The sequence below is a fragment of the Stomoxys calcitrans genome, chromosome 3 (assembly GCF_963082655.1).
Source record: "Stomoxys calcitrans chromosome 3, idStoCalc2.1, whole genome shotgun sequence".
Classification (NCBI taxonomy): domain Eukaryota; kingdom Metazoa; phylum Arthropoda; class Insecta; order Diptera; family Muscidae; genus Stomoxys; species Stomoxys calcitrans.
The window spans coordinates 11,393,474-11,416,013 of record NC_081554.1 but is presented as its reverse complement, the minus strand read 5'-3'; the positions used below and the strand labels follow the sequence as shown (position 1 = coordinate 11,416,013).

Here is a 22,540-nt window from a genome sequence, read left to right as displayed (position 1 = left end):
TTTTAATACTTGTCCCAATTGCCATGGTAGGTTTCTTGGTGGTTTTTCCAACATAAGATTGCCATGTTAATTGCTGAAGAAATCGCCGGGGATATCTCAAAATTATTTCACTCTTTTCGTGTCTGTGTATTCCTTAAGATCGTAGAATAAAATCATTGATCTCTAAGGGCCTAAAACTTTTGCAGTGCTTCTCACTGTTTCAAATTTCAGAGAAGAAAATGGGTAAGTTTTGATATTGACTGTAATTGGTAAGAGGGTTGAGGGATCTGTTCCACATTTCGTAAATTCTGAATAAGAATAGCGGCTTTTGTACATTCAATGCCTTCAATCGGAAAAATAGAATCTGGATCTTACTCGGATATTGAGGAGTCTATGCAACTCACTGTTACTGCGAAAATAGATATGGGCTCAAGACCTTACGTCGGGAGACCTCTTTATTCAAACTTTTATGATTTAATTTTTTACTGGAAGATCACTATAAAGGATACATTATCAATTATACCTCGGACTTATCTAAAATTTTGGTAAGAAATTATTTTTGTAAGTGGTAACACTGGTCCCAATCGGTCCACTTTTCCGATTGGAACGTTTTTCAGAGTAGTTGGTTTCCAAATACTGGAGGCCACTGTAGCGCAGCATATCTGCCTGTGACGCTGAATACATACGAGAACATAAGAAAAAACTTACAACAGTATTTATCCTCTCCTTATGGTGGTGATTGCGATTTCCTTAAGGAATTTTTATGGCCAAAAAAATGAAAAACAAGAAAAAGCTTGCTAAGTTCGGCCGGGCCGAATCTTGGGAACCCACCACCATGAATTCTTCTAAAAGATTATACAAACTAAATTTAGTTGAAGGGCATAATATTGGGTTGCCCAAAAAGTAATTGCGGATTTTTCATATAGTCGGCATTGACAAATTTTTTCACAGCTTGTGACTCTGTAATTGCATTCTTTCTTCTGTCAGTTATCAGCTGTTACTTTTAGCTTGCTTTAGAAAAAAAGTGTAAAAAAGTATATATGATTAAAGTTCATTCTAAGTTTTATTTAAAATGCATTTACTTTCTTTTAAAAAATCCGCAATTACTTTTTGGGCAACCCAATATTATTCTACATACCAAACTTCTGTCAAACCAGCAAAAATTAAAGCTTCTAGGAACCGAACAAGGGTGCTCGAGAGACCGGTTTACATGGGAGCTATATTAGATTACAGACTGATTGGCACCGTACTTGGCACAGTTATTGGAAGTCGTAACAGAACATCGCATGCAAAATTTCAGCCAAATCTGACAAAAATTGCGGCTTCCAGGAGCTTAGGAAGTCAAATCGGGAGATCGGTTTATATAAAGGATTATCTGTGCAAAATTTCAAGCGGCTTGCTTTATGCGTTCGACCGCTGTCGTGATTTCGACAGACGGACGGGCGGACAGGGCTAGATCGACTCAGATCGTAGAGACAATCAAGAATAATTATACTTTATGGGTCTTAGACGAATATTTTGAGGTGCAACAAACAGAATGACTGCATTAGTGTATCCCCATCCTATGTGGTGGGTATAAAAAACAAGTAAAAGCGTGCTAAGTTCGGCCGGGGCGAATCTTATATACCTTCCACGATAGATCGCATTTGTCGAGTTCTTTTCCTGGTATTTATTTTTAGGTTTACAAAGGATAAAAGAAAAAAATCGCTATGCTATAGGAGCTATATCAAGTTATGGTCGTACCATAATTGAATTAAATGTTGGAGAGCATAGCAGAAGCAATGTGTATTTCAGCCTATTCGAATAAGAATTGCGACCTTTAGGGGCTTAAGAAGTAAAATAGGGAGTTCGATTTATATGGATGCTGTATCATTTCATTTCATCCCCCTAATTTTTTTGATATTTAAGTTGTTCTTTGACAAGTTCTTTGTAGAAGAATAAGTGGCAAGATCATTATTAAAAGAAGTGCAGGTGAGCTTAAGTATTAAAAATAACTTAAGATAAGCAATTCTCAATGGCGACACTTAATGCTAATAGATATTTTCTTACGCGCTATAAATTCATTCACAACTTTTTTTTCATTGATGTGATATTGTTTGCGATTTAACTCGTCTCGACTCGTGCTCTTTCATCAACGGCAGCCAAGCAGACAATATCACATCAAAGGCTGTTTCGCTGTTCCACAGTATTATATGCGCATTAGTCGCCCATGCCCTTTTGGCCTTGGGTTAACCAAGTTTATTGACGGCAGTCCTCTGGCCTTCACTGCCAAATCGTGCGACATTTTATTCCCTCCTACTCCGTTATAGCCCGGCAACCAAACGATGCGAATTGTACCACCCTCAGAGAAGGGGTTAATTTCCTTCTTACACTGCAAGACTGTTCGTGACCTTACCATCCCGGTTATTATTGCCCTAATGGCCATTTTACTGTCTGTTATCAATATAAGGCCGGCATGCAGCACTAGGAAAGGCACTTCGAAATATTGGTCTAAGATCCCATAAAATATATATATTCTTGGAGGTTATGACATTCTAACTATGTATGTCTATCCATCTGTCCGTCCGTCTGTCGATAGTTAGCTAACTTTCGAACGAGTAAAGTTAGCCTCTAGAAATTTAGCTCAAATACTTCTTTTTGAAGTTGGTCGGATGGGATTGGATAAATGGACCAAATCGGTTCATATTTATCCATAGCTGTCCGGAGGCCACCGTAGTTCACATGTTAGCATGTCAGCCTATGAAGCTAAACGCCTGGGTTCGAATTCTGGCGAAAACATCAGAAAAACTTTTCAGCTGTGGTTATGTGGCGTAGGGACGCATGTTGGAGACATTTGTGAGGTAATATGTTATGATAAAACGCACTGCGGTACTCGGCGGACTCGTCTATAAAAGGAGGTTCCTTATCATTGCACTTAAACTTGAATCGGACAGACTAAGAAGTTTGCCCTTGCTTCTCATTGGAATGTTTATGGACAAATTTGCCCATCTTCATTCGCTTGATCAGTTTTCTCATAGTTCTTTTATTGAATTTTTCAGCTTATGATGAATCCAAATTTCAAATTTGTAAATCAATAATACATATTCCTTTATAAGACCGATTTCAGTACATTTTTCAATTGAATGTTCACGTTTCTTAATTGAACCTAGTTTTTAATTTTTTCTGCCAATGCCAATGCATATAAAAACATATTAAAAAAAAATAATGTATATTTTTTACACCCGAAAAATTTCCCTTCTTTCTTTAAAATTTGACTTAAAAAAAAATTATTTTGATTTACATTTTTTTACAGCTTTTCTTTGTTGTGTTTGTCAAAAACAAAAATAAATTTAATTGACTTCTCACCTGTCTGCTCTCTGCTGCTTTGATTAAGCTTTTCATTTTTCGGTGTTATAGTCGGTTCGTAGGCATCTTCATGTGGACCCCAAGGGGGGCACCATTTTTCCATATAACTGCAACAGCAAGTTTTTGACTGCACCACCTTGTCACTGATATCATAGGAAGAAAATTTATTACCCATATTTGAATGATTTCAAACATAAGTTTCAAATACAAAGCACCACTAACGAATCAATTCGTTTTGTTTTTTTTTTTTTTTTTGTTATTTCGCTATGAGGTATTTTAAGTAAATATTTTGTTAATCAATAAACGACGAATTGAAAAATAAAACAAATTTAAACAAGGTGCGCAACACGTACTCGACAACTTCTTCCGGCGACTGATGATAGACAACTGATCTAACTAAAATAAGTTCATAATAATGTTGGGGCCTATGAAGCCTCCGCACTAGAAGGTATCTGAAACGATCTCTGCCAACAATCGAAATGGGTAATTCTATAGTGGGTGTGTGATATTCTCTAGCTTATCTTTTCTATTGTGAAAAACGGACTCCACTTAGTGTAAACATACTCAACATATAAGATTTCGGTCAAATCGGGCAAAAATTTGGGCTTCTGAGAGTTGAAGAAGTCAAATAGGGTGACCGGTTCATGCCAAATTTTTGCCTAACCGTATAAAATTTAAGCTTCTAGGACTCAATAGTCAAATCAAAGGACCACTTTATATGGTAAACCGGTATGGCGCATTTGCAATTCCCAACGACCTACATCTACAGTAAGTATCTGTGCGAAATTTTATTCAGATAGCTTCATTCCATTCAATGGTGGAGAGTCATAGGATGGTGGTATACTAATTTCTTTATAACTCCTCGAAATATTCGTCTAAGACCCCATAAAGAATATATATTTTTGATCGTTATGACATTTTAAGTCCATCTAGCCATGTCCGTCCGTCTGTCCGATCGTTCGTCTATCTGTCGAAAACACGCTAACTTTCGTAAGAGTAAAGCTAGCCGATTGAAATTCTGCAGAAATACTTCTTATTTGTGTACGTGGGTTGGGAGTGCCAAGCTGCCATATAAACCGATCTTTGATCTTGACTTCTTGAGCCACTAGAAGGCGCAGTTCTTATCCGATTTGGCTGAAATTTTGCATGAGGTGTTTTGTTGTGACTTTCAACAACTTTGCTAAGTATGGTTCAAATCGGTCCATAACCTGATATAGCTGCCATATAAACCAATCTGGGGTCTTGACTTCCTGAGCCTCTAAAGGGCGCAAACATACGTGCATAATATGATCTGAATTGGTTTATAACCTAATACAGCTCCCCAATAAACCGATCTCGCTACCTTACTTCTTCAGCCCCTAAAGTGCGCAATTCTTACTAGATTTGGCTGAAATTGTACTCAATGACTTCTACTACGGTCTCCAATATTCAATTCAATTATGGTCCGAAATGAACCATAACTTGTTTCATACTGAATTGTTTACATTTCGCTAAAATACATATCTAATATTTTGGAAACTTTAATTTACTTACAAAGAAAATTACTCAGCGGTCTTTTTGCTTGATTATATGCCTAAATAATTGAATATAGGTTGTGTAAAAATGGTAAATAATAAGTATTTGTTGTTTAAACAATATTACATATTTGTATTTTACGACATAAGTCAAGTTTAATGTCGGCTTACCATATTTAAAAATCTTGTTTGCCTCGCAACTTTATCACAAATATCACTATTGTGGAATGGAGGGGAAGGAATGCCTAGACACATTAAAAATGTCCATGGGTATTCGAAGCTTAAGTAAGCAAATAAAACTAAGAAACAAGGTGGATTATGAAAGAGGAGTTGAAAATAAAAGATTTTAGGCGGTGTGAGTGTCTATACAGGGAGGCAATCCTCAAAGAAAGGGTATGTTCATTTAGTTGTTCTGTTTATAACATCTCTAAATATTGGTCCGAGAACCAATAAAGTATTTATTTATGTGTATCCTTGTATGCCAAGACATTTTAGGTTGATCCATAAGTTGTTTGCAAATACTTATAACCTGACTAACATATAGCCAGGATTCACTTAAAAAGAATATGCAAATCCCATGGCAGCCGGTTGTATATACCGGATTGACCCCATGAAGTCCTTCATCCCAAGTGCTGCCCCTCAGTGTACAACAACGGAAAGCAATCAACCGACATACAATTTTTGGCAGTACTTGCCCTTGAGGATGTCAACTTGTTCCTTTTTTACTTTTTTAACATTAATTTTTTGTTGACGTTTTCTCTTATTTGTGTCATTTTCAAACAAAAGTGGAAACGCACTCATGTTCTTGGTGCCTTTCCACTTTTTGTTGTCGTGACTTAACCTTCTATTATTCAGCCATGAGATATACAAAGAACAGACATTTGGTTATAATAGCAAAACTACTGCAGCTGCAAAATTAACTACAATCCTATCAGTCAGCAGACAGTGATTGCAGGATTCACTGCATAAGGCTAAACCAAGCAATCAGCCGACATACAATTTTTTTAATTTTTGGCAGTACTTGACATTGAGGATATCAACTTGTTCTCTTTTTACATTTATTCTTTGTTTACGTTTTCTTCTATTTTATGACATTTTAAATCAGCAGATTTGACATCCTTAATGATGTTCGTGGGGTCTATACACTTTTGCGCATAAGGCCTAACCTTATATTAGTGAATTTTGCAGTGATTTCTATTATCAGCAGACTTTTTCCTTAGAGTGTAGACTTCGTGAGCCCCTACAAGACCCACATCTGATCCGATTTAGCTAAATTGAGCACAGTGACTTCTATTTTTCAGCAAGATATTAAAGAGGTCACACGATAACCTGTAGCACTGTGTGAAGTTTCATTTGGCATTGAACAGTTCGGAGAGGTTATTGCCTATTTTAATTGAAAATATTAATATAGTATTCCATATGCGAAGGGAATGAGATTTATTCCTTATTTTGACAGAATTTCACATAAAGATAAACTTTTGGACAAAAATTTCAAAAAAAAATTAAATTTTAACAACATTTTCTTTAAAAATAAATTTCTAATGTAATTTTTTACAAAAATAGAATTTAGACAAAATTTTATATATCAATAAAGTTTTTTTTAATTTAAAAAATGTTTCTACTGAGATAAAATTTTTATATTTTTGCAAAATTATCTATAAAAATAAAATGTTGGCAACATTTTCTATAAAAATTGGATTTGGGCAACATATTCCAAAGAGATAAAATGTTGACAAAATTATCTATAAAAAAAATTTACAGAATTTTCTATAACTATACACAAAAATTTCTATAACAGTAAATTAAAAAAAAAAAAACGATTTATTTGTAATAGAAACAGATTACCTTATGGTTTGTAGCAGGACAATATCAGATTGTACAAAAATAAAGTTTTGGAAATTTTAAACGAGACAAATTTTTTTTATATTTTTACTTTCGTTTATAGGGCATTTTCAATCCATATTCTATTTTAACGGTGCTGTCATAAATTCCTTCTGTTTACTGACACGCATACAGTTTAAATTGAACGCTTTTAGATTTGAATACTCCTCAAATGTCAAACCGGAAAATACAATAGCCATGTGTCAACTTACACAGCTGTTGGATTTTTCTTGATGTAATTATAAGAAGGAAAAACAAACTATTGAGTTTGTTAGGTTTTATAATTTTTAACAATGTCCGAGGCACTGGAACAACAAGCAGACGAGCGAGAGGCTTTATCATCCATTTACGAGGGAGATGATGCTTTTAAGGAAATCGATGCCACCACATTTCAATATAAATATGGAGAAGATGACAACTTCAAATCGTTTCTAGTGGAAATAAAGTGGCATGAAAATTATCCAAATGAACTGCCTACCATAAATATGGATACATTTTATAATCGGAATTTGTAAGTAGTTTTATCGCTTTTGAACCAGTTGCAGTACGCTTCAGTTATTTAATTTTTTATAGAATTCCTGCAGTTAAAGAGAAAATACAGGCGGCTTTACGCGAGGAAGGTGAACAATGGCTGGGCTGTGGTATGACCTACACATTATTTGAGTGCCTCAAAGAACGTATGGAAGAATTAACTAGTGAGCAACCTGAACATGCTATCACTCAATCTATAGATCTGGATAAGATAGGTGTAAGTGCAATTCAAATCTCAGACAACACGGATGCATCCAAAAAAGAGGTCAAGAAAGAACAACTGACCAAAGCCCAGAAAAGAAGGCAATGGGAGAGGGCAGACCATAAGGGTGATCGACCTCGTGGTTGGGATTGGGTTGATATAGTCAAGCATTTGTCACAGACGGGCTACAAGGAGGAGCAAAAGGCTAGTGCCGCCGCAAATGCTGCAGCGGCTGCCACTGCTCCAGTACTGCATCCTTTGAATGGATAGTGTTTATATACCTAACCAATGGCTTGTAATAACCCGCTGCCTCGTTTTTATTATAAGTTTTATATATAAATTATATTTTGTAAAATTGAGATGAAAAAATATACAAACGTATTTGAAAGTATAAGCAGTTTCACCTTAGCAGATTGTTGGAAGGCGTACGTATATTTCTCTTGAGCATTTTCCGGGGAATAGTATAGCAGTTGAGTGGATTTGTCTACTCCAGAGCCAAAATGCAAGGACCCAAATATGGCATTGTTTTAGATCTCACACTCTTACATCTTAAGCTCGATGATATTTTGTATGCAGTGCGAAAAAGACTTATTCCTCCAAAGATGAAAAATACAGTTTTGTCTCCCTTTCTTTCTCTCTCTATGTGTTTTTCTAGCCACATTGTTCAAACAAGCTCATTTTTTTATCGTGCCCCACACAACTCAGTCTGAAACATGTCGGTTTCTTCTGGAACATTCTCTAGTATGGTAACCGTCTTTCCTACCATATTATGGCTGGTACTATATTCGTTTTTCACCGTTGAAACCCCATGTTTTTAGCAATTATCTTTTTGGAACGTTACACAAATAACAATGATAAAAGACAACTTTAATAAAATTTTACCATAAGTATTGAAGGCATATTCAATTGAATGAAATCAAAAAAAAGTGATCGGTTAAAAATATCACGAAAAACAAATGTAGTACCAGCCTTTACCTTTAAAGAAGGATGTGCCTGCACTAAACATTTCCGGACTCTGACTTCGTCGATTTGTTTACACTCACGAATTTTCCTTTATTATTTTTTCCTAAGAAATATATTTCCTTTCTGTCCTCTACATCCCCATTGCCCATTACAATACGTGGTATGGTTTCTATACCCTCTGGCAAACCATGGGACCTTTTTATACGACAATAATATAGGCAGCGATAAAATGTAACTTTTTAGGGCAATTTAGAAGTTTTGGTAATTCTTATGCTATTGGAGTATAGCTCCAATAGCATATTGGATTATAGCTCCAATAACATATTGGAGTATAACTCCAAAGAAGTATATAAATATATAAATCGGCTAGGCTGAATTAATTTGGAGACCATAGTAGATGTCGTCACTGCAAATTTCAGCCTGTATATGACTGACTGGAATTTGACCTGATAATTGCCTAACTGGAATTTTACGGCAAAACGATGAAACTAAAATTAATATTATTATAATTATATTTATCAAGCTAAATTTTGCTAAATTATTAAATTATTTTCGAGGTGTCTTGTTTTTCATCATGACGAAATCTTTTTCGTTAACAATTCAATGCGTATGGAAGATTCGCGCTACGTTACGACTAATTCAAATGTTTTTCTCTAACCCATGGTGGGCTTCCACTTTGCATTGCATGTTAAGGAAGAAGAAGACGTAAGCACGTTTTTTATTTGTTTGAAAACAGTCGAATGGTATTTGAAAAAAGAACGTTAACATAATTAGTTATTAAAAAAGATCATGGAAAGTTCAGGGGATCATACTTTGAACAGAGAAACTGCTAGCGATAGCTCTTCAGGATTTGGAGAGATTGAAGGTAAGATACAAATCCCAATTTCTGACTGTAGTAATACTACGACATACTCTACAGTAGCAGCCCCGTTGGAGCAAATAGAAGGCAATGAGAAATCCTGCCACCATGAAGATGTCACTAAGGTAAAGGAACCAATAACAATATTGAGTGTGGAGGTAATGCCTTCGGGATCAGCAGATATTAGAGAAATTTGTTCAAATACATCAACTGATAATGTAAATCAGCACGAGGTTTTGAATGACAATGGAATCATAGATTTCAACCAATATGTTATGGAAAAAGATACTGAAACGCAAACAACAAATATTCATACTGACATGAAGGACATCGCCGATGAGACCTCCATGCCACAAGAGGCAATCAGTGATCATTTAAATGACCCTAACGATTCCATTACGAGTGATCCTAGGCAAAACGCATCTAACCAAACTCAATTTGGAAAAGAAACTATTGCTGATGATAATGTGCACTTGACTAGTCAAAAGTTTTGCTTGGAAACCAGTACAAATACTCTGTCAACAACGGGTCTAAGCTTGCTAGCCCAATATGGGTCTGATAATGATTCCGAAAGCGAATCTGTGGTTGAAGTACCTCTGCCAGCAAATCAAGATTATCGCAATAAAATAGTAGAGATTGATTCCGACTCCGATTCAGATTCCAGCACAAGCAGCGATTCGGATGTGGAATATCTTAATGTTTTGCGCCAGAAAATAGACAAACGTTTGATGGCAGATGTTGAAGACGATGATGAGGAAGATGAAGAAGGCGATAATGAAAACGGCAAAGATAGAAGAAAGCCTAAGCCTAAAGTAAGAGCCAAGGGTGAGTTACTTATTGAAGACCTGCCACCCATACACGACTTGCAAATAACAGTGACAGAAGATGAATGCATTGAACTTGGAAAGATACACTCAATTGTTGATCAATTGGTTTTGGTAAGTACTTTGCCCAATTCAATGTTGCTGGATTTGGAGACAGTTTTATTTTTGGAGAAAGGCCAAAAGGTTTTGGGTGAAGTATTTGATGTTTTAGGCCAAGTTGCTGACCCCTTGTACTGTGTGCGTTTTAATTCAAACAGTCAAATTAACGAAAAGAACATTCAAATTGGTGATGTTGTATATGTGGCTCCCAAAAAGCAGTACACTCAGTTTATTATACTGTCTAGTCTAATGAGTATGAAAGGCTCAGATGCTTCGTGGGAAAATGATATTGAACCACCACCAAGATATCTGGACTATTCTGATGACGAACAAGAACAGTTGGCAAGAAGGCAGCTAAGAAACAAAAACAGACCCACAGAACATGAAGATGCAGAGAAACGTCCGCGTAAAGATAATGACGAAGGGCCACAAACTTCAAGTAATAGATCCCCTCAAGTTGGTCAATATAGAAATCGCCAATCGTTTACACGAGGAAGCGAGGAATCAAATCAAAATCATAATTCCTATGGAAGACCTCGTACCCCTCAACATCAATATCGAGCTCCTAGTCGCATGCAACCAAATCAGTACAATAATCATCCAAATTCTTGGCATTCCAATTATTATCCTCAAAACTATCCGATGCCTGCAGCAAATTATGGATATCAAGCTTATCCACCAATGCCAGTACAGGGATATCCACAAGTACCTCCAATGTATCCCATGGTACCTTATCCACAAACTCATCATGCCATAAGACCTCCTCCAAATAATGCTTCTGTTCCACCACCACAAATGGTCCCCGGTGTATTTAATATGCGACCTCCAACAATGGTGCACTTCGATTCATCAGCTCCACCGCCAGGATCCCAATAGCTTAAGAAATATAGTTTTACGAACATATAATTCGTATTATACAATAATTTAAGAAGGAAAATGTCTTCTTTTAAACTTTAATTAAAAATATGAATTTTAAATCTAATCAAATTTGCTTTAATACGTATGATAAACCTCTACCACAAACTTCCCTATACTAATAAATTTCCCATGAACGTTCCCTTAAGGAACAGGTTATTTCCCGCATATCAATGAGTGCAGTCCTATTAAAGTTTAGGCTCAATGATAACGGGCCTCCTACTTTACGCCGAATCCGAACGGACTGCCACCACTTGATAGACAAGTTTTAACATGGCACGATACCTCACTAATGTAGTCAGCATTAGTAAGGGGATAACCGCCGCTGACATATTTTCTGATGTTCACGGCGGGATTTGAACCCAGGTGTACATGCTAACTTCTGCGCCACGGTGGCCTCCAAAGTTCTCTATACCAAAAAAAAAATTATTAATAAAAAAATTCTTATTTGTTTCTCTTTCGAGACGAGCTCAATGAATGATGAGATGCAAATGGAAAAGGAAAGCCAAAGCCAAAGCCATCTGTTGCAAGTTGTATTGACAGGCAAAAAACTTCAAAAACAAAAAAAAAAATTCCCCAAAAAAAATCCTTTAAAATCTTTTTTGTTTTTATTTTGTCACAAGACAATATTTTCTGTTAAAAATATTTGAACTTTTATAAATGTACATTGATATATTATGATGTATGTATATATATATATTTATGTATATACTGTAGGGTGGTTTTAAAAAATTAACTTTCGTATATGTATGTATAGGCTTGTGTGTTATGTGTGTGTAAATATTTCATATAATTATGCGCTAATTACGAAATTCAAAAGTACATATATTGGTGTCGTTGTATGTTTCTTATTTTTTGTTGTTGTGGGGTAGTAGTAATTAACAGGCACAATAATTTTGTTGAAGCTTGAAGTTTCCTTGGACAAAATGGAGAAAATTAAACAATAAATTAACAAAATGTTCAAAACTACTTGCGATAAAACTAAGGCGCTTTTGTAGACGTACAATGTAAATAACGGCTACGCTAATACTAGTTCATATATATATTGCATATAAATTGAATGTAATTACAATTAAGGAAAGCATCAACATATTACATTTAGTTCACTATATCGTATGTGTACAAAAAGGATTTATATGATTAAGGAAATTGATTGCAATTTCTGCTGCGATTTTATTCAGAGTTTGTTTCCCTAAAAATTTGTTGTTGGAAGTAGTAGAATGTTCGCATATTTGATAATGGAAATTGCAAGCCTATGCAGGTTTTCCCATGCAACATTTTGTGTAATTTGCAATGATATTTGAGCGATCTTTTAGCAGTACCAGGATAGCGGTTATATTGTCCTGTGAATCTCCTTGTTTGGCCAATTCTATTAAATGCCTGGGGATATCTTCGAAATTCTGCTCTGTATCCAACAAGGCTTTGTATGTGCAATTGACGATTTCCGTTTCGGAGACATGATCCCACAGACCATCGGATCCCAATATCAGAAAGTCGTGAGAAGCCTGCAAGGGAACATCCACAAAATCGGGTTCAGCTATAACCGCTTTTACAGAGTGATCACCTATAGAGCGTGAAACGTTTATAATGCCATTTACTCGCCAATGGCCCTGTACAATTACCACAGCACCTCCAGTTTCTGCCGACTCTATACGTTTTCTCTCATCCATTGAATCAGGCTTATGAGGTTTAACCAACTGCAAAGATACACTGGGCGACACCAGTAGGCATCGAGAATCACCCACCCAGGCGACATAAAGGTGATGTATGTTATTTGTATTGTACTTTAGCAGGGCACACACGGCAGTGGTCCCACTGCCTAGGGCTTTTTCGACAAAATTAGCATCCGCTTTTATAAAACTGGCTTCCAGAACTTCCCTATAGTAATCAGTTTCTGTTTGATTCGATGTCGCGTTCATAATTTTCAGGTGTTTCGCTATTTGAAATGGTATTTGGTTAGCCGCATATACCGCCGCCAATGAGCCCGAATGCCCATCAAAAACTCCAAAGAAACTGTATTGATTTTCGAGTTCGTACATGTCTCCAAACCTGGGCAGACATATATGGCGATCTTCCATTTTTCGAGGTTTGTTCTTTATAAGCATGGCAGCATAGAGTGGCAATTCAATTGCAGGCACACTTTTGCCTTTAGCATTTCTGTTACATTCAGCATAGGTTATCAATATATCTTCTTTCGAGTTGTCGGAGAGACGTAAGAAAATTTTCTCCAAATATTGAGTTATAAATTTTTGCAATTTGGCCAAATCAAAAGGCCTTTGTTTGACATCAACATTATCGCGTTCACATTGTTTGGTAGCCGCCAGTTCCTCACGAACTTTGGGGGTTTTCAACTCTTGGCCTATTTCTTCTTCAGCCAATTTGGCCAATCCCAGGCGAAAATGTTCCGGACATTGTTGTAATCTATGCCAAACATGCGTGATTACCTCAGCATCTAGTTCCGTTTCAGTGACGGGATATGTTTCTGTAGTATTGCGCGTTAATATCAAAGACCGCAATTCCCCTCCTCCTCCACTATCGTTGCTAGTGGCACCTCCAGCTACTCCAGTGCCTACTTTTGCATTATTACTCACAGCATCTTTCGTCACATCGCGAAGAAAGTCTTGAAGATCATGCAAATACCTACATTCGTTCGGTTGACAGCAATTTGTTGTTGTCTTCTGCTTTTCGGTGTCGTCATTCGAAGAGGTCATTTTTTTGGATCTGTTGCAAACAATTAAATATTTTTCTAGTTATTAACACCAATAATTGCCCGGTTACATTTTCGCTTGCTGGTAATATTTGTGTTTTATTTGCTACTATTAGAAATTCTTTCACACAAAAAGAAAACCTATCACAACAAATAAAAAAAAGCAAAGCAACAACAACAACCACCGAAATGAAATGTCAATGGTAACAAAGTTATAGGGTAAAAATATGACACTTGAGTGTGGTGAAAAAATTGTAAGTAGCCTAAAGCTGCTGTCACACTATATGTACTTATTGCATGACATGACACTTTTGCAATTGAACATGTATTTCAAAATTATGAAAGCCAACCTGTCTTCCTGCTTGCGTGTCAAAAATGCTCTACTTACGTAATAGCAACGTTTAAAGCTTGGTGTTCGACGTACGAAATAATCCAACATGGGCTAGAAAAAAATTTTGTCGTTGGACCTTTATATCATCCAAATTCATTTAGTCACTGTTTCTTTCCCACAGAATGCAAGAAGAATAAATTTTCAAATACACAAAAAAAATTAATATTTTTTTTTATTTTAAGTTGTCAGATGTCAAATTTTGTCCATTCAGTAGGACGTTACAACTCTGAAATTCTTCAATTTTTAATAATGAGGAGCTCAATTCTCTTTCTATGAAAACGTGGAATGAAAAAATATTTTAATTTTTCATATGACAATATGCTGACCAGGGCCTATTTATATAAGTTGGCAGCATCAACACAGCTGATGGAACTTGATATGTCAATTAATTTTTGAGTTCGCCTTAAAAAAATTTAAACTTCAAGATAAATATTTTATAAATTGATTTTTGTATTCGCTGTTATGGTTCTTAAACTTAGGCTATATAATGGCACGATTATAGCAACCTCAATCGCTATCAGCTTCACTCACCCAGGGAACTTAGTTTCATGTGTCGCCCGGCCATACAATGCTAGATCTTTAAATGAGGAAGATAAGGAGCCAACAATGTTGGCCCAACATGCATGAAAATAATGGGGGCTAGGCGAGCTGAAGAAGTTCCCCTAATCTGTCATTTCAGGCCTCTATTTCAGTCAAGAATGGCGAAATTGTTTAGGCAAGAAAAAGGTTTTCATTTAGCATTTATCCTGCACCTACCTCGGATATTACAGGCAGTGCCACAATAGGTGCTCAACCCAGCGCGGCGTTGCGGCGGAGGGAGAAGGAAAGTGCGTGAGAATGAGCAACATTTTGAGAGTTTGGTAATCAAGAGTTTGAAAATTATACTGGAAATTTTTTTCCCAGCAGAAATTTGCAGCGTTGAACAGCTGTTTTTTTTTTAAACCAGCTGTTTAATACAAATAAATAGTAAAAGAGAGTAGAGGATGTTCTTATACATCAGCAAATTTTTACTGGAAAAGTACGCAAACAGACCTATTGATTAGTATTTTTTCTAGAAAGCCCTACAGTTTAGCTTAGTTATAATTTGCAATTAATATTTCTATTTAGCAAGGAACAATGCATGAATCTAAACTGTGCCACTTCAACGACATTAGAAAGAACAAGCAGTAGCCTAAACATGGCATTCGATAACGTATTTGTTTTTGCATCGAATAAATTGTCGATACGAAAACATATTTGAATCACGGCATTCGATCGAAATTTGCTGCCATATTGTACAGCGTTGCCAGTATCAAAAAGCGGATTAGAATAAAAACAAATAGGAAAATTTAGTCGGCGGTAATAAATAAAAACAAATATTACATTGTTTTGTAAATCTAAAAATCACTTTTATTGTGCTGTAGTTGGTGGATCTTTCACTTAGCAAGACAGAAACAACGGTTCATTGCCGTTGCAGCGCTTCGATATATGCATGTGGTTGGTTTTAAGTGCAAACAAAGTTTTATGATCGACAGCAATATCAACAATAAAATCTTTTGACCATTAGAAGCTTTCAAAAGAAAATAGTAAAAGGCTCCCAAGTTGGAAGTGGTGAAATAGTGGGAGCAATACAATGGCTTCTTGAAAGAATCTAAAGTCCAGCATCGATTGAAAACGACTATGGTTAGGTTTCATATATTTATTTTTTTCCAAGCTATACTGTCTCCGATACCACGAGGCAAGGAATAAAACTTACACTCTTTGTCGCCTTAGTCTATGCGGCATTTCTTACGATTTTTGGTACTTGTTCACTAAGTTGACCAAAATTGATTGTTGTTATTTAATTCAAGTTAAATTTAGCAAAAATAGTTAACAAGTCATTTTTTATATAAATCGAAATCGAATACCGTGATTAGGCCCAAGACCGATCCTTTTGGTCGCATACGGTCTTCGGACGATACCTTTAGTTTTATCCTGAAATGTAGCGGAGTAATTCTAAATATTTCGTTAATACCATCCTGCAACGTTGTCATCACGAATGTAATACCGTAATAGGCCAGAGCATACGAGGTCTGAACAAAAAATAACCGTTATTTTAAATTTTTTTAAAAAGTATTTATTTAAACATCAGTAACTATCTTGACTCCCTCAAAGTAATCCCCTTCAGATATTTTTTTCCGTTTTTTCCAATCTTCAAAACACTTCTGAAACGATCTTTTTGGTTACACAAAACTTAATACAGTTGCTGTCAAAAATCAACTGACAATTCAAAACCACTGATAATACCAACATATTTAACAGACATATGTACCAATATGAAGAACACCGTAGCTCAGAGGCTAGCATGTCCGCCTATGACGCTGAACGTCTGGGTTCGATTCCTGACGGGACCATCAGAAAAAAAATGTTCAAAATGTCCCCCTCCCAATGCTGGCAGCATTTATGAGGTACTATGCCATGTAAAAAATTCTCCCCACAGAGGTGTCGCACTGCGACACGCCGTTCGGACTCGGCTATAAAAAAGAGGCCCATTATCAATGAGCTTAAACTTGAATCGGACTGCACTCATTGATATGTGAGATGTTTGCCCCTGTTCCTTAGTGGAATGTTCATGGGAAATATTTGTTTTGTATGTACTAATATAACAGACAAAATGCGAAAATGGAACATACGTATTCGAATGGGCGCCCCTACCATACAACGGTAAGATCTTCCTTCAATTTAACTTACCTCTTTGTTTTTTGCTTTGTAATAAAACTTATTTTCGATTTTGGTTTCTGTAAAAATTTTTATTTCATATGCACAAATCAAAATGATGAAAAATATAAAACCATATTTTATGTGCTGAACAAAATCGATTAATATCATGAAGCTTTAATTAAGTCAGTACAATCTTACCAGAGAAAAACACAATAATCTGGTTAAGTATAATGTGAGTATGTATCTATATATGTTGATGCTATTTATACACAAGACTAAAAACGGATTCCTTTTGTGGTTGGTTAGTTTAATTCAAGGAATATATACACACTCAGCGATTTTAAACTATAACAATTCTAAGGTTTGGAAGCACGGAATGTGATAAACAATATTTGATCTAGTTAAAAAATATTCAAGAAAAAATATAGGTATATTGCAAAAACTGCCAAAATATGTTAATTGATTGATCTAAGCTCATTTGAATAATGGTAATGCTGAGATAAAACTAATATTGAATTCGTTGCCTTAAATGAATGGATTTCTTCTTTTTTTGCAATTGCCTTTTTTTTGGTTCTGTATTCATATCTCGTTAATATTATTATTATGTTTTTGCTTTAAAGCACCTTGGCGACAATTCCCTTAACTATTGGTATTTAATTTATTGTTAATTTTTAAACTAAACATTTATTTGGGCAGGTACTTTAAAATTGATATGAGAGAGTGTGTGAGGGAGAGAGAGAGAGCCAAACTAAAGCAATGTAAAACTCGTGGTTGAAATCTTTATGAATTTGACAGCCAAAGCCACTAAGTCATAGGTACGCAAAATGAAAATTACGCAGTGTGGGAGATCCTCTGAATTAGTTGACCGACTCCATTCACGTGTAATCAAAATGGCAAAAGATGAGCTATGGGTGAGCAATTATTTTGCAAACTATGATTTTGTACAGCACAATGTATTATGAGATGGTGAAAAATGACAGAGCCATTTTATAAATTGGCGCTAGCAGAAAGTTTGCACATCCTTCACTGCATGTGAGTTGAGCCAGTTACACTTTAAATTTAAAGTTGGAAAGTTACACCGCTATTCACAAATCTTAATGCAGCTGTAAAGTCATGACATAAATACCAGGTAGTGTACCGTAAACAGCGATTTAACGATTTTTGGTTGTGTGTGTGTGTTATAGTTAAAAACCATAATAAACACAAACAACGAAAAATTGCGCGAACTAGTAACATACTCAAAATCAGAGTTGCACTAATCACTGATTTTGACAGATAGTGAACTCAATATTTTGTTGTTAGTCAACTGCCACTACCTGTAAATGAATATATCTTGTGTAAAGTACGTTTATTTGACAGTTCTATTAAGGAAATTTTGAAGCTGCATTAAGATATGTGAACACCGGTGCTAATATATAATTTTACCGAGAAAGTACGTGTGAGAGAATTGGACAAGAACACTGGCATAAATGGCTTTTTCATTATGTGCATCCCTGCACTAAGATTGTATCACTCAAACCATTTACATGAATTAGCGAAAGACATCGGTAAGTTCGAGTGCCACAATTTTAGTGGCTTAAGCATTAAAAATAACTTAATTTTCTACAATTATTAGGTCGTTTTTTTCAAGGAAATTGTCGCCATTGCATTTTAAGCATTTACGCTTAGTGATAATCTGTGTAAAACTTTCAAAAGTTTTCTTTGTTTTCATGTCTCTATGTTTTTTTTTCGGTAATAATGTTTATCGAAAACTATATTTAATATTATGTACTACATTTGCATATTAAATGATGTCCAAAATGCATTTCACATTTCTATGTTAATTTAGTTTTTGTAAGTGTATGCGTGTAAATTCGGGATTTAGTAAAATAGGGAATCTTTAAAAATGTATAAATAGTTGTTGTTGTTGTTATTAGTTCAAAAGATTACTCCAAAAATGTATGTATGTATGTGAATAATTATTTTGTTACTTTGTTGGGGTTTTCCCATTTTGCGTGAGAGGCTCTTTCTTTATGTGTCTACATTACCATCTTTCGGTTGTCTTTTGAATTGCATATTCAAATGTTATGTATGCTCCATTTATTACCCTTATGCACATACACACACAAGTTGTTTTGGTATATCCTCTAATTTTATTCTAAATGTATTGTTATTGCTTAAGTAATATATAAAATCTAATTTTCTTTTCTGAGATTTAAAAAAAAGTTCAATAAAAAAGGGGAGTTTAGCTTAAACCGATGCACATCAATATATGTATATTTAATTTAATTTTTTACTCATAATTTAAGGCAGAAACGTTGCTTATGAATTGAAATCTTTCCAAAGATTTTAGTAAAGGAAAATTAAAACAAAAGTAAACAACTAAACAAAAATTGACAACCAAAAAATTGGCAATATTCTTTCGTTTTACATTAAAGGGATATGTTTTTAATGGTACACTCAAAAAATTAAAAAAAAAATATATATTCAAAATAACGATAACGAAGAAAAAACATAACAATAATAACAACAATACTAATTATTATTTAACTTGTAGCTGAAATACAGACATTTTAAAGAGGTTCTCAATAATCATATATGTATATCTTAACCATTACTGTGGTTGTTGCTGAAGCCAGATTTTTGGGGTAAAGGGTTATAAATAACTAAAGGCATGTTTCCAAAACCTACATAAAAAAAGGAGATGGACCCATTGTTGTTGTTGTTGTTTAGGAAAGACTCCTTCGGGTCAACTCAGTACGTACAACTGGATGCCTGGGGATTGAAGACCCATTGTTCTGCCAATTGTCCGTCTGTCTTCATTTATGTGTTAAAAGTACAGATAACACAAAATATTGAAAGAAAATCTTCCAGACTTTTGGAAATTAGGCCACATTAGGACTACCTAACGGAGTTATAACTAAAGGTTGACCCACGATAAAGTTAGGTTAAATAAAAATTGGAAAACTATTTTACTGAAATGCCATTCATATTCCCAACAGTATTTGCAAAAGGCTATTCTTCTGCCGACCCATTAGATAGGCCACCCTAAATTTGGAATATTCGGCCACAGGGTGCCGTCCCTGTGTTTCGTATTTTTTATGTCTTCGTTATAGTAGAGGCACATCTCGGATCGCCTCCTCGTATGCTTCTGATCCGTGTTAGTATTGGAAAATACCAAAAGTGAAAAAAATGGTTCCAAAAAGTTTCTTTTTAAACCGAAAGAATACTTTTTAATTTCGCATAACAATTTGAAAAATATACACAATTCGCTTCGGAAACATTATCAAATTTTGGGGACCAAAGAATATCGACTGCTCGTCACTCTTTGGCGGATCGATAGTTATTTGCCATCTCTTTAGCAAATCTCTTATAGTAAAATAATGTAAAATTTCAACTCAATCGGATTATAATTGCGCCTTTGGGGGCCTAAGAAGTCAAAAAGCTGATCGGTTTATATGAGATCTATAACAGGATATAGACCGATTTGAACCATTATTGCCATGATTGTTTGAAGTAGAAATAAAACAAAGCCTGCTTATTTCTATCGGGTAATAGTTGGCCTTTAAAGGAATCGGGAAGTCAATTTGGGAAATCAATTGGTATGGGAGTTTTACCGAAATATGGACCGTTTTAGATCATTTGCAATCCAAACCATCCTCAGTAAAATGCAAAATTTACCCAAGGACATTCCATTAAGGAACAGGGGCAAACTTCTCACCTATCAATGAGCGAATAGGCGAACATGCTAACCTCTGCCCTTGGGTGGCATCCAACCATCCTCAGTGAAAGTGCAAAATTTGGAACTGCAAGTTTTATTCATTCGGTAGATAGCATGCTTTCGAAACACTTTAGGCGGATTTTGCTAGATCGATTACAATTTCATGACGATGTTGTACCTTAAAGGATGTTAGACTAATTGTTGCAAATGGAATACCGATGTTGGCCATACCCTCCCCATCCTTTGGTGTAGGGAATTATTCATATTTGTTTGGTTCTGTTTCGTCGGTCAAAACCATATCCATTATCGGTCTATTTTTGTGGATTAGTCTAATATCTATGTATATCCACCGTTCGGATGCGTTTACACAAAAAATGTCTCAGAGAACGAGGTGCTCAAACTTCTTCTTTTAGGAAATATTCGTGGACAATTTTGCCACTCTGTCTGTTTAAATCTACGTGTCAGACTTATTCAAATTTATTAATTATATAACGAGTTTGATGGGATCTGTGTTTCTTATTACAATATTCCCATCGCATCTATGCTTGGCACACAGAAAAAAAATATCATGAAAGTTTGTTCAATTAAAAAATTGATTGAAAATAAACATGTTCTCAATTAAAAAACTAATTGAATCAATAATTTTTTAATTAAATCCGGATTTATTTTTCAGTTACGATTGGTATTGCAATTTTTGTTATTTTCAATTAAAAAGTAACTTAATTCAATAATTTTTTAATTGAACCGGAATTTTTTCAATTACAATCATGATTGAAATATTTTTCATTTTCAATTAAAAAATTAATTGATTTAATTATTTATTAATTGAACCTTGAAACATGTGACTTCTTTAGCATCGATCTGATCAAAAGATACTCTAGATAAATGTTTTTCTGTCGGGTTTACTTTCGCAATGCATGTAATTCATAATTTACTCTTTCTTTTGTAATTCGGGAAACCATACTTTCCGTTTCATTTTTGGAAAAACCTCCGGAGGTCTTTTGTTTCTAAGGAGTGATCATGGAACCAAACATAAACCTCCAATTCGTGTTCCAGGAGGTTAACTATGTGAACCATGTTGCATCGAAATCGAGGTCGCGCAATGTACAGCGGGCTTTTCACAAAAAATTTAATATAACATTTGCATATTTTCAATTAAATTTTTAATTGATCCAATTAAAAAAAAAATGCAACCATTATTTTAATTGAAAATGCAATTTTTTTTAATTATCTTTCTCAAAAATTGTGGCTTATATTATCATTTTCGCGATTAAACCAGTTTCAATTAAAAAAATATTGGATCACATAATTTCGTGATTGAAACCGATATTTATTTTTTTCTCTGTACTAGAGATCCGTTTTTAGCTTCCAAGGGACTAGAAGCTGTGTACAACTAAGGTACAACTACACATAGTATATATATCGCAGTTGTTAGTCCGTTGTACCCTGCCCTTCCCCGGATCTTCTGTGTACATGGATGGGTCTTAATCGCAGATAGGCACCAACACACATCTTGCGGGCATACGAAAAACGAACAAAAGCACACGTACAGTGTAATCAACTATTGTTTGTTTATTTTTCTTCGTTAGGCTTTGTTTAGTTGACGCATTGTTGTGATTCCACATAACTATTTCACTTAGTTGATCAATCCCATGGCAGTCTGTTGTACGTACCGGATTGACCCGATGAATTCCTTCATCGGCAAGGGCTGCCGCCTCAGTGTAGTACACATTGCTACAACAACAACTTAGTTGATCCCCGGCACGAGATGACTATGAGCACCACACGGGTCGGAACTCTCAATTTGCGATTTGTGTAATGTTCATCGCGTGCACAGGTTGCGTATAGTGGGATGCTCCATATACGGAGTAGCTGCAATTGCAGTCGCGGACAATCAGCGGTAACGGGTGGAGAGTCTCAGTAAATGCTGAGTGCCTATGATACTCGATAA

The 22,540-nt window shown here is 35.3% G+C and overlaps 4 protein-coding genes and 1 long non-coding RNA gene across 6 annotated transcripts in view; 3 read left to right on the top strand and 2 right to left on the bottom strand.

The window, feature by feature from the left end:
• The window catches only part of LOC106084483 (annulin), a 51,562-nt gene extending 47,889 nt beyond the window's left edge, over positions 1-3,673 (bottom strand). Inside the window, exon 1 of the mRNA XM_059364809.1 lies at positions 3,325-3,673. Coding sequence (XP_059220792.1) covers positions 3,325-3,499 — 175 coding nt within the window. The 5' untranslated portion in view covers positions 3,500-3,673. The remainder of the gene's footprint in view (positions 1-3,324) is intronic.
• Positions 3,674-6,905: 3,232 nt separating this feature from the next.
• Positions 6,906-7,846, top strand: LOC106086917 (RWD domain-containing protein 4). Its single transcript, XM_013251740.2, has 2 exons — positions 6,906-7,230; positions 7,293-7,846. The coding sequence occupies exons 1-2, from the start codon at positions 7,013-7,015 to the stop codon at positions 7,720-7,722; spliced, it is 648 nt and encodes a 215-aa protein (XP_013107194.1). The 5' UTR covers positions 6,906-7,012; the 3' UTR covers positions 7,723-7,846.
• Positions 7,847-9,129: 1,283 nt separating this feature from the next.
• Positions 9,130-11,280, top strand: LOC106086814 (H/ACA ribonucleoprotein complex non-core subunit NAF1). 2 transcript variants are annotated; one of them, XM_013251638.2, is made up of 2 exons: positions 9,130-9,280; positions 9,338-11,280. In XM_013251638.2, the coding sequence occupies exons 1-2, from the start codon at positions 9,205-9,207 to the stop codon at positions 11,071-11,073; spliced, it is 1,812 nt and encodes a 603-aa protein (XP_013107092.2). In that variant the 5' UTR covers positions 9,130-9,204; the 3' UTR covers positions 11,074-11,280. The 2 variants fall into 2 exon arrangements, with proteins under 2 accessions (XP_013107092.2, XP_013107085.2); XM_013251631.2 differs by having other exon boundaries at positions 9,335-11,280.
• A 421-nt stretch (positions 11,281-11,701) lies between these two features.
• Positions 11,702-14,011, bottom strand: LOC106086790 (protein phosphatase 1F). The gene has a single exon (XM_013251597.2). The coding sequence runs from the start codon at positions 13,821-13,823 to the stop codon at positions 12,366-12,368; it is 1,458 nt and encodes a 485-aa protein (XP_013107051.2). The 5' UTR covers positions 13,824-14,011; the 3' UTR covers positions 11,702-12,365.
• Positions 14,012-18,039: 4,028 nt separating this feature from the next.
• LOC106087680 (uncharacterized) lies at positions 18,040-18,595 on the top strand. Its single transcript, XR_001221304.2, has 2 exons — positions 18,040-18,436; positions 18,505-18,595. It is a non-coding gene; the product is annotated as an uncharacterized LOC106087680 (long non-coding RNA).
• Positions 18,596-22,540: the final 3,945 nt, after the last annotated feature.

What these genes read in the sequence shown, in the direction of transcription:
- LOC106086917 (XM_013251740.2), top strand. Translation starts at nt 7,013, where the DNA reads ATGTCCGAGGCACTGGAACAACAAGCAGACGAGCGAGAGGCTTTATCA. An exon ending in ACATTTTATAATCGGAATTT is followed by an intron (nt 7,231 to 7,292) that starts GTAAGTAGTTTT and finishes AATTTTTTATAG; the next exon opens with AATTCCTGCAGTTAAAGAGA.
- LOC106086814 (XM_013251631.2), top strand. Translation starts at nt 9,205, where the DNA reads ATGGAAAGTTCAGGGGATCATACTTTGAACAGAGAAACTGCTAGCGAT. An exon ending in AGGATTTGGAGAGATTGAAG is followed by an intron (nt 9,281 to 9,334) that starts GTAAGATACAAA and finishes CATACTCTACAG; the next exon opens with TAGCAGCCCCGTTGGAGCAA.
- LOC106086790 (XM_013251597.2), bottom strand. Translation starts at nt 13,823, where the DNA reads ATGACCTCTTCGAATGACGACACCGAAAAGCAGAAGACAACAACAAAT.